This window comes from Oreochromis aureus, linkage group 23 (assembly GCF_013358895.1).
Source record: "Oreochromis aureus strain Israel breed Guangdong linkage group 23, ZZ_aureus, whole genome shotgun sequence".
NCBI lineage: Eukaryota > Metazoa > Chordata > Actinopteri > Cichliformes > Cichlidae > Oreochromis > Oreochromis aureus.
This window is the reverse complement of record NC_052963.1, coordinates 3,795,127-3,807,430: the sequence shown is the minus strand read 5'-3', so window position 1 is coordinate 3,807,430 and position 12,304 is coordinate 3,795,127. Positions and strand designations below refer to the sequence as shown.

At 42.3% G+C, this 12,304-nt stretch overlaps 1 protein-coding gene across 1 annotated transcript in view; it reads left to right on the top strand.

Annotated features, from left to right (window-relative positions):
* LOC116316656 (dystrophin-like) overlaps positions 1-12,304 on the top strand; it is a 233,304-nt gene that overhangs the window by 138,277 nt on the left and 82,723 nt on the right. The window contains exons 29-30 of the mRNA XM_039607248.1: positions 226-381; positions 471-641. Of these exons, the coding sequence (XP_039463182.1) occupies positions 226-381; positions 471-641 (327 nt within the window). The remainder of the gene's footprint in view (positions 1-225; positions 382-470; positions 642-12,304) is intronic.

The window sequence follows — 12,304 nt, the reverse complement described above, 5'->3', positions numbered from 1 at the left end:
AACAAAATTCCAGAGTATATAGAAGCTTATTTCCTTATATATATATATTTAAGGTTCCCCTGAGAACTGATAAAATAAATAATGAAGTTTTCACAGTATCTGAGATTAGAACACATCTCTCAAGGAAAGACAAATATGGGATACAGCCAACAAAGACTATATATCAACTGTGATTCCTAAATTTTCGGATAGTCTGCCTGTATAACCTATATCTCAATTGGCCAGGCTTTGGTGAATGACATTCACACCATCCAACCCAGTGTCAATGGCATCAACGAGGTGGGCCTGTACCTAAAGAAAGAGGCCGAGCCTCCATTTGCTGTGCATATCAAGAAAGAACTGGACTTACTCAATGCCCAGTGGGAAAACATTTGCAAACAGGTGTGTAGCCTTTATCCACAGTCTGTTTTCATTCTTGGAGATGTGTGTTCAGCACCAAGCACCTTTGCTGCTATGTGTTATCTGTCTAGGCCTATGCAAAGAAGTCAGCTCTAAAAGGTGGCCTTGACAAGACCATGGCTCTGAGGAAGGAGATGCAGGAGATGCAGGAGTGGATCAACCAGGCCGAGGAAGACTACCTAGAGAGAGACTTTACATATAAGACGCCTGAAGACCTATGCAAGGCTGTTGAGGAGCTAAAGGTATATGTTAGTGTGAAGCAAAAACCTGATCTGCTTGCAAAGGTAAACAAATGATAAATATTGTGTGACACAGTCTGAAGAGGCCGGATGAATAACGGATTGGGTAAAAAGGGTGGGCAAGAGGGTGGAAGGTTTCATAAGCCTAAATCATCATTATGAATGTCGCCCCATACTCATAACTTCAGAATGTAGATTTAAGGGAAAGCTCATGGAAATGCCCAATCGCTTTAGTAACTAAGAGAAGTCTGAGGATTCAAGGATTTTTATTGTCATTCAAGCACATGTATTTACATGAGGTGAAACTAAATTTCCCAATTAAAGTCACCAATATATAATAGGAAAAAAAAAGAACGTATTTACAGTATAACAATAAGCATATTTACTGTTTAGTGTAAATGAGAAAAAGAAACATATAAAAAATAAAATACATTAGAAAATACCCCACTGTGGGCAGTCTTCTATTCGTCAAGTTTTGGGTCCTCTATAGAGGTATCTTTGCTGTTCCTGGGACTGTGCTTTTCTGGACAGAGATCTCAGATGATGTTCCTGGGGCCTGCTAGGGCTACTCACCTATTTGCTCTGATTGCCACGGGGACCACTTTGCCTTTACCCTCCACATCTTCACTAGCTCCTCTGTCAATCCTTTGTATTTAGGTTCTCCTGGTCCTCCTTCCTGATGTTGCTATCATTATAGCCTTCTTCCTCTGCTAGTCCACCATTAATACACTATTGTGCTAAAAGTTTTAACTCACCCAGTGAAATCATTGAATTCATGGTGTTTCGATCACTTCCATGGCCTCACATGGATAAAATGAAGCACCTAGGCATGCAGACTGCCTTTACAAACAGTTGTGAAAGAACAGGTCACTCTCAGTAACTCAATATATTCTGTGATCATAATACTGTGATACACTGTATTGCCAAAAGTATTTGTATTTGCTTGTCTGCCTTCACATGCATATGACCATGAGTGAGATTGCCTTCTTAGTCCATAGGGTTTAATATGGCGCCAGCCCACTCTTTGCATCTATAAGACCATCAACTGTTGTTGAAAGTTTTCTGGCGGCTCTCTCAGCCCTTGGTTTTTCGTGTTCTTTCTTCCTCATGTTGCTATCGCTGTTATAGCTACATATATCCCTACAGTCGTCTTCATCTGCTTGTCCACCACTACTATATCCAGTTGGTTAGCCACAGGATATTAGTTTGGTCATTCTCAACCACCCTGGGGGACGTATCCTATTTTGGCTTCGAGACTTCGTAGCCATATTCGGCATAGATATTTCTGTATGCTATGTGATCCACTTGGTTACAGCGTCTTGCACCCTGCTGTTACATGCTGGATTGTCTCTGGCATCTTTGCACAGCCTGTATGTGTGAGTTTCTGTGTGTTGCCTGTGAGAGGTGTTCACGATGTATGTCAGCAACTCCAACCGTTGCTGTGCACAGTCTCTTACGTCCTGGAATATTGTTGGGGCCTGCAGCTTTATGGGGGTCGGTGCTACTTAGGACATACCTCGCTGCTGCTGAGGTCATGCAGCAGAAGCATGGGGGTAGTTCTTCTAGTATAGGGCCGGATATAGTGAAGGGGGAGGTGTTGGAGTCCTTGAAGAAGGTATAGATGTTATTGGTGTTTGGTTTTATGGTCGGTGATGTTTGTATCTTCATTACTCACAGAAATTTTACCAATTTAACATGTAGAAAAACCAAGACTTCTTTAGATAATAAACTTATTCACAATGAATCTTTAAGTAATTTTTGTTTTTAACTTTCATTTCAAACAACTATTTCTAATTTTTGTCACCAAATTGCTTCATTAGTCTTCACCACTTCTTCAAAAAAGGATCAATTCAAACAGAATTTGTACATTGCCAGACATGGAAAAATAAAGTTCAGTCTTAGTCTTATAAAAAAAGAAATCCAGAAACTTGTGAACAGAGATGAAAACTATATGATTTAGTTAGGGTTTAATACTATTCACTCTTCGTGGCTGCAGTAAGCCTGTTTTTGATTGCAGAGCTGTGGTGGGGGGTGGTCTGGGGCGTGGCTGCGGGTGAGGCGGACGCACCTGAGCGGCATTCCTAATCACGTCCTGTTCTTGTTGTTGATGTGTGTAGGCTCTAGCTGAAAAGCTGCAGCCGCGTGTGTAAGTCGACAGCCGCAATAAAGACGTATACTGAAAAGTGCAAACATGTGGTTCGGTCTCTCGTGCCCCAATCCTGGGTTTCAGCACCACTGTAAACGATTCATGACAGACACGACCACATGTTCTCACTTTTCAGTACACTTCTTTATCGTGGCTGTCGACTTACGGCTGCAGCTTTTCACAGGATGCACATGTTATTAAAGTAACTGCTGCGAATTTCTTTGTTCCCACGCAAAAGCAGTTTCAGTGTTAAACATTAGTTCCGCATGGCTTTTCTGCCAGGTAACTTGCGCCCCACCTGTCAGAACTCTCACACACTTTGAGAACCACTGCTTTAAACCGACAAAAATTGGATTTTCAGTAGTCCGGCCTACTTAAGATCAATATACAATACAATACAATACAATTTTATTTATATAGCACGTTTAAAACCGGGGGTACACCAAAGTGCTTCACAGTAAGGAATAACAGTAAATGATTACACTGAACAGTAAGTCATTAATACAAGGTAAAATAGAGAAAATAGAGAAACAAACAAAAGCGATCACCCTGATATTTGTCGAAGACAGAACCCAGGGGTAGCATGTACAAGGCAAACAGTAGAGGACCGGGGCCAGACCCCTGTGGTACTCCACAACAAAGAGGGGCAGCGGCGGACAAGTAGCAGCCCATCAGAGAAAGTCCTACAGGAGAGGTAGGATTTAAACCAATTAAGGGCAGAATCCTTGATGCCTATAACATGTTCCAGTCTCTCTAAAAGAATGTTATGGTCTACCATATCAAAAGCAGTGTACAGATCCAATAAAATTAAAATGGCAGGGAAACCTAAGTCGGTAATTAAAAAAAGATCATTGAAAACCCTCAGCAATGCCGTTTCAGTGCTGTGGTGAGGTTTAAAACCAGACTGAAATTTGTCACTAATGTTATTTGCGTTTAAGTAGGCCTGTAGTTGCAAAAGGACAGTTCTCTCTAGTTCTCTCTAATATTTTAGATAAAAATGGAAGTTTAGAGATTGGCCTATAATTCGCAAGGTCACTATGGTCAAGGCTAGTTTTCTTTAGGACAGTTTGCACCACTGCATGTTTAAATGCAGATGGGACATGGCCCGTGAGTAATGATAAATTAATCAATGATAAGAAATGAACATCGAACCCATCCTTTAAAATCTGGGATGGGAGGAAATCATGAGCCGAGTTCGAACTTCTCAATTGATCAATTATACTTTTAAAAGTAGAAAGTGAAATTGGCTCAAACTGGCAGAAGTTGGACAGAGATCCACCAGGAAGATGATTCACCACAGGAAGATGAGGAAGTGAGGTTTTTAGAAGTGAGATCTTCCTCGTAAAATAATTTAAAAATTGCTCACAGAGAGCTGGGGAGGCAAAGTCTAGTTTATCAGGGCAAGGATTGATGGCAGAATTGAACATTTTTATTAGTCCTTTATTTATCCAGGTAAAAATCTCATTGAGATTAAAAATCTCATTTCCAAGAGAGACCTGGCATCATGGCAACAAAAGTCACATACCACATAGGTATATAACATTTAAAACAAATACAATATCCCATACCAACATGTGTAAAATATACAATAACAGATCAAATTAAGAGAACATTAAAAACAATCACACTGAGTAAAAGAGCTGTTCTCTCGTTCCTTTAAGACAGACTTAAACTCTCCCAAGGTAACCAGTTCTGATAATTTCTGTTCCTTCTGCAGATTATTCCAGGAAGCAGGGGCAGCGTGTTTAAAAGCCTTTTTCCCCAATTCTGTTCTGATTTTTGGGACAATCAATTGTATGATATTGTGCGAACGAAGGCTGTATTGGTTGTGGTTTTTACACATATAAACACATAAATAAGATGGAAAAAGCCCAAGGAGAGATTTATAGATAAAGAGCAACCAATGGGAGAGTCTGCGAATATGCAAAGATAGACATTTAGCAGCAGCATACAAAGAACAATGATGTACACGATTTCTATAGCCAGTAATAAAACGTAAAGTACAATGGTACACAGTATCCAACCTCTTTAGGTAGTGGGTAGGTGCATTCATAAAAAGCAGGTCACCATAATCCAATAAAGGTAAAAAAGTTGCATGAATCAAGTGTTTTCTCACTTGGAGGGAGAAACAGGATTGGTTTCTAAAAACGTAACCTAGTTTTAGTTTTAACTTCGACACAAGCCTTTGAATGTGAGTCTTAAATGACAAATTCTGATCTATAATGATCCCTAGATACTTGTAAGATGTGACCATTTCAATTTCAGTTCCTTGAATTGTTTTAATCTTAGGAGATGTAACTAACAACTCTTTGCCATTTGAGAATAACATGAACTTGGATTTCTCTGGATTTAACACCAACTTAAGTTGAGTTAAATGGGACTGAACGACATCAAAGGCAGACTGCAGAAATTGCAGGGTTTGTGCTACTGAAGGGGATGAACAATAAACAATTGTATCATCTGCATAAAGATGAAATGCTGCATTTGACAAATTATCACAAAGGTTGTTTATGTAAAGAGAAAATAGCAATGGCCCTAATATGGAGCCCTCATGGAACTCCTTTGGATACTGGGAGAAAAGAGGAAGAAGACCCAGCAGCATGGACACACTGTTTTCTTGCTGACAAGTAATTTGAAAACCAACTTACAGCATTTACAGATAGACCAATATTGTTTAGTCTATTTAATAAAATAGCATGGTCAACTGTATCAAAAGCCTTTGACAAGTCACGAAAAAGAGCAGCACAGTATTTTTTGCAGTCCATTGAATCAACGATGTCATTAACCACTTTAATAGCAGCAGTTATTGTGCTGTGTTGTTTTCTGAATCCTGACTGATGTTGGGAAAGAACTGAATTTTGTCCAAAAGTCTTTCAGTTGTTCACTAATGAACTTTTCTAGAACTTTTGCTAGAACACACAATTTAGATATGGGCCTGTAGTTATTAACATCTGAAGGATCACCTCCTTTCAGCAAAGGGAGAACATAGGCAGATTTCCATATTACAGGGATCTCACTGTTCGAGAGGCTAAGATTAAAAATGTAAGTTATTGGTTCTGCTATAAAATCTGCAGCCAACTTAAGAAAATAGGGATCAAGTTGATCTGGTCCTGCAGATTTATTTAGATCCAACAGATTTAAAGCCCTGTGGACCTCAAAAACATTTAGCGGAGAAAAACTGAAGGGTTGCACCACAGATTCAGTTTGAGTGGTTGCAGAGAGAGCCTCCTGTTGATTAAGCTGTTTTAAATCTGGATATAAAGATTCAAATAGAGATCCTGAAGAAACAAAATGCTCATTAAAGCAGTTTAGAATGTCACATTTCTCTGTTAAAGTGCAGGAGTCTTTTACAACAAAAGTTGGCATCTCATTTGTAGTTATGTCCCCATAAGAAGATTTTATTATTTTCCAGAATTTTTTAGGATCGTTCAAATGTTTAGTAGTTTTTGAAAGATAGAATTCTGATTTGGCCTTTTTAATTAAGGAAGTTGAACGGTTTCTGAGCTGTCTAAAAATCAGCCAATCCACTTCGGATTTAGTTTTTCTGGCCTTAGCCCAGGCAGCATCCCTTTTTTTGAGTAGACTGGAGAGCTGAGGAGAAAACCAAGGGTTGTTTCTGCATTTTACTCTAAATTTGCGGATGGGGGCATGTTTATTTATAATTTTGATAAAAGTGTCATAAAAATAATTCCATGCCAGCTCAGTTATCAGTTATCAGGTAGATTCTATTCCAGTTATAGTCCCCTAAATCACGAAAGAAAGCTTGCTCACAGAAATACTTAAATTCTCGTTTAAAAGCTATTTGTGGCCTTGATTTTGGGAGCTTCAATTGTCTGACTTTAGCTACCACACAGTGGTCACTGATATCATTTGCGAAAACCCCAGTGTGAGAATATTTATACGGCATTTTAGTTAAAAATAAATCAATAAGTGATTACTTTTCTGGGCATTTAAGATTTGGACGAGTTGTGCTGTAAATTAGTTGTGTGAGATTATATGAATCACACATAGATTTGAAACTGTCTGAGGCAGAGGACAACCAGTCCCAGTTAAAATCTCCGGCCAGCACAATTTCATTAAAATCTAAAGTAGATAGTTTTTCACTAAGTGAAACTAAAGCCTCACTACTAGCCGAGGGGGGTCTATAACAGCCCACAATGGTAATAAAATAGCCCTTGAAAAGTTGGAGCTTGAGGGAAAGCAGTTCAAACTGTTTACAAACAGATACTGATGAATCGACAGTAACATGGAATTTGCTTTTTACATAAATTGCAACACCGCCACCCTTTCTGGGGTGGTCACAACGGAAAAGATTATAGCCCGTTATTGCAATGTCTTTGTCAGTAATCGATTTAGTAAGCCAGGTTTCTGATAATGTAAGAATATCAGTATCTAACTCTTTCATCCAAATTTTCACAAAATCAAGTTTGGGAAGAAGACTTCTGACATTTAAATGAGTGATACCAAGACCTGTTCGAGTTTTAAAATCACAAGGAGTACTTAAGCATTTGCAATCTGGACCGGGATTAGGTTGCACATTTCCAGATAAAAGAAGCAGAAGAACAATAAAACATTTTCTTTTCACAGATTTTTTTTGTAGGATTACAGACTGATTTCTCTTAGTGCCCAATCTCTTTGGGGGGTGAGAGGATTGGGAAATAAACCAGTGATATGGAATGAATAAATCAGTTAAACCAGTTGAAATGAGATCTCTGTTGATGATCACGTTTGATAAGCTTCTAAAAGATGTAAAATCCCACCTTGTTCCCTTTGAGAGGAGTAAGAAGTATGGTTTCTCTTGCTCCACAGACTGTTCCTGCACCTCATGTAGACAAAAAGCTGTTAATAAAAGCAATAAAGGAAAAAAGGCTAATGAGGATAACATGCTGACTGACAGATAGACCCAGTAGACCTGTGGTAGAGCCTGGTTGTGACCTGCTAGGTGATAGTGGAGCCTGGCTGTGGGCTGATGGTGGAACCTGGTTGTGGCCTGCTGGCTGGACCAGCTAGCTGATGGTGGAGCCTGGTTGTGGCCTGTTGGCTGATGGTAGAGCCTGGCTGTGTGGCCTGCTGGCTGATGGTGGAGCCTAGTTGTGGCCTGCTGGCTGATGGTGGATTCTGGTTGTGGCCTGCTAGCTGCTCACTGGGGTGAATCCAAGTTTCAGTCAGGAATAAAACATCCAGGGGCAGGGTGAGAAAAAGATTGTTTAGGATGAAGATTTTATTCACCAGCGATCTTGTGTTTAACAATGCCATCCGGCTCTTAGTCACCTCGTCCCCGACAGAGGCGCGTCTCAGCTTGCTTAGGTGCCTGCGCGGAGCGCAAGTAGGTCCCAATCCAGGTCTGAAGCGGCGAGCACAACACTGTAAAGGTCAGATACAATTGAAGTCCAACAGGGCAAATCCAGCGATGGCTGAGCAGTTTGACGGATGGCCGGTGGTGGGAGGTGAATGGAAATTGCAGAAAGTCTGGGATGGGAGAGGAGTTAGCCGCAGCATGTGCCTTAAGTAAGGCTTTAATGCGAACCCGAAGTCCACTCCGCTTACCACGCTTCCTGGAGCGCCTCTTAAATAGGGAAGGTGGAGGTAGGCAGACAGGCAGGTACGCAGCAGCGTAGCGTCTCCTAAGTCCCAATGTAGCTCCGGTTCGTGGAAGAGAGGTGGCCGGAGATTTAGCAAAGTTAGCCAATCATATGTGATTAAAGCATTGTTCTCAGAGAGGCACGAAGCCAAGACAAGAATAAAAAGTACACAAATGTCTAAATAAAAAGTGTCAAAACAGAGACCAGGGTAAGAAGAGGTAGGAGGAGGACGGCCTGCCGAGCACGCTGGCGCCATCTTAGTACAGTACAGTACAAATATGGGATATATGTGGCCTCAATGTAATGCCCATGGTGACAACAGAGACCTCCACCTCACAATATGTAGGGTAAGAGGCTCTCCAAAGCTCACACTACTAAGCAGGTGCTACTTTTCCCTGAGTGTGTGAACGTTGGACGTCATTATGGATCAGTGTCTCCACTTTACCACAGCTGCAATGCAGGCGGCAAAAAAACAACATCATGCCAACCATTAAACGTGATACTGGTAGTGTGATGATCGAGGGCTGCTCAGGACCTCAACGTATTACTGTGACTGTTGGAACCATGAATTTGGTCTTTACAGGCCATCAGTGTGTTTCCTGAAACTCAAGTGCACTTGGATTATGCAGCAGGACAGAGAATTCTGCAAAGAAAAATGGAAAGAAATTCATCCATGTGAAAGACTCATTACCAGTTATTGCAAAAACCTTGATTGCAGTTCTTGCTGCAAAGTGTGGCGCAACTAATTATGAGGTTTAGGCAGCTTTGAAGATGTTTCACCTCTCACCTAAGAGAGTCCAAATCTAGAACCAAAAGGTGAAGAGGCCCAGGTATTTAAACCCTAGTGAGGGTTTTCCCTTAGGTTGTTGAAACACTGTGAATCATGTGTGTCATCACATGAGCCAAGGTGTAAAAAAGGAGTGGGTCATTACAAGAGAGGTATCAGGTGAGGCAAAATGTGAGTGGGGTTTGTCGCGCATGGGAAAAGTGCATTGTAGGTGGCTGACAGTTGGTGTCATAATGTACCCCTACATTCAATGATTGTCATTCATAGTGGACATAGATGGCCTTATTTACTTCCCTCTCAAACAATCTGCCTTCTTGGTCAAAAATATAAACATTGTCATCTAGTTTGAATTATCTGTGACTCTCCACCGTTTGGTTTTAGAACTGAAGAAGCCTGTTGGATGAGAGGTGAAACATCTTCAAAACATTTAATGAAGTCCAGTGTCTTTCTTCCAAACTTATTTGACTACCATGACCTGTGTCGATCTCCAGCAATGCCCACAAAAAACCTTACACAGGAAGTTGATTTCAGAGCTCTGGTTTAAAAACAAACAAAAAACACCTACTACCTGATCGTATGAGTCTTAGCCAGAAGATAATGCAGGGCCCTGGAGCTGAACTCGGCGATGGGACTCATCCAGTACTGACTACCTCAAAATCGTCCCGGTGTATTCCTTATTAACCCAGATATGAAGAAACCTGACTAGCCTGTGGACTTCTTGGGAGCCGGTTCTCTACAAGAACTGGTTCTGGATTCCCATCCCTACTCGGTGACCTCACCCTCCCCCCACCCCCCAGTGATGGATGGATGAGTTGTCCTCCTTGTCCCCAGATTCAATAGGACCAGTGTTGCCAACTCCTCAGTAAGGAAAATCGCTATTGGTTGTCCTAAAAGTCGCTAGAAGTCGCTAAATGACGTCATCACCTAATTTGCATAATTGGTCATGCTAATATAATTGTAACCTATGTTGTTGGAGAGAGAAATAACATCGTGGAAGAGACATAAAGTGAGTAAAAACGTCCTAAATGCATTTAGAGTTTATTTAGAACTACAAATTAAATTTCTTTTAGCAATTATTGTTTTTTTTAATGTCACAATTCCAACCCTGCTCCTTTACCCGGGCTTGGACCGGCAAAAGTGATCCGAAATAGGCACTCTGGTGGAGTTACTTTGTGTGTGTGTGTTTATAAGTAGTTTTAAACCTTGTGATCCACAAAACAGCATAAGAGTAAAAGGAGTAAAAGAAGAACTGACTGTGTTACAGCACCGCTGCTTGTTGAGAGTAAAAGCGATACGCGCTTTCACGTCTTTTTTTAGCGACTTTTTTAAGAAAAAAAGTCGCTAGGGGGTCTGAAAACTCGCTAAATATAGCGACAAAGTCGCTAAGTTGGCAACACTGAATAGGACTCCTTCTTCAGCCTGACGGCTCCTTTCACCTCCAATGTCCACCAGCTAGTTTGGGGGTTATCACCGCAACCATTAGGCACCAACCACCTGGCAACTGTAGCTCAGTTCAGCAGCCCCAGCAATGAAAGTGGTGGTGATCAGTTGACAGCTTATCCTCTCTCTTTACCTAAGTGTCCAGAACATGTGGCCGCAGAGCTGGTCATACAATTGCAAAATCCATCAGCAACCTGCTATCTAGGCTGTCTTGGTGCCACATGCACTCATGGACATCCTCATGTTCAAACATGGAATTCATTATGGACTTCGGTGGTTTGCACAGAAGTCCAATAACAGAACACTGCTTTTAAGAATAATTACCCCCACCAAGGTTGTTTTTGGCAGCACGTCATTATTCTACTTTTAAAATCAATAATTTGAAAAGATTTGAATTCTGGTAAAACTTTGTAGAAGCTTAGAATGGAAAAGCATTAACAGTTCAATAAAGTTTGGTTTCTAAGGTCAATTTATTGCCGTATATCTTAGAAACGGATTCATACAAGTTTGGTGTGCATTCTCAACATATAGTAAGAACCTCGGATACAGGAGGAACAATGCGGTTTTCGTCCTGGTCGTGGAACACTGGACCAGCTCTTTATCCTCTTGAAGATACTCGAGGGTGCATGGGAGTTTGCCCAACTAGTCTACATGTGCTTTGTGGACTTGGAGAAGTCATTCGACCGTGTCCCTCGGGGGGTCCTGTGAGGGGTGCTCCGGGAGTATGGGGTGTCTGGCCCATTGCTACGGGCCATTCAGTCCTTATACGACCGTTGCAAGAGCTTGGTCCGCATAGCCGGCAATAAGTTGGACTTGTTCCTGGTGGGTGATGGGCTTCGCCACGGCTGCCCTTTGTCACCGATTCTGTTCATAATTCTTATGGACAGAATTTCTAGGCGTAGCCAAGTGGTGGAAGACTTTCACTTCGGTGGTCTCAGGATCTCATCTCTGCTTTTTGCAGATGATGTGGTCCTGTTGGCTTCATCAGGTGATGGCCTCCAGCTCGCCTTGTAACGGTTCGCAGCCGAGTGTGAAGCGGTGGGAATGAGAATCAGCACCTCCAAATCTGAGGCCATGGTCCTCAGCTGGAAAAGGGTGGAGTGCTCACTCCGGGTCAGGGACGAGACCCTGCCCCAAGTGGAGGAGTTTAAGTATCTCGGGGTCTTATTCACGAGTGATGGGAGAAGGGAACGGGAGATCGACAGACGGATTGGTGCAGCGGCTGCAGTGATGCGGACACTGTACCGGTCTGTTGTGGAGAAGAGAGAGCTGAACGTAAAAGCGAAGCTCTCAATTTACTGGTCGATCGACGCCCCTACCCTCACCTATGGTCACTAGCTGTGGGTAGTGACCGAAAGAACTAGATCGCGAATACAAGCGGCGGAAATGGGCTTCCTCCGAAGGGTGGCTGGCCTCTCCCTTAGAGGGTGAGAAGTTCGGCCAGTTGAGGTGGTTCGGGCATCTGACAAGGATGCCCCCTGGGCGCATCCTGGGTGAGGTTTTCCGGGTATGTCCCACCGGGAGGAGGCCCCGGGGCAGACCCAGGACACGCTGGAGAGATTATATCTCTTGGCTGGCCTGGGAACGCCTTGGTGTTCCCCTGAATAAGCTGGAGGAGGTAGCTGGGGAGAAGGAGGTCTGGGCTTCTCTGCTTGGGCTGCTGCCCCCGCGACCCGCCCCCGGATAAGCGGAAGAAAATGGATGGATGGAT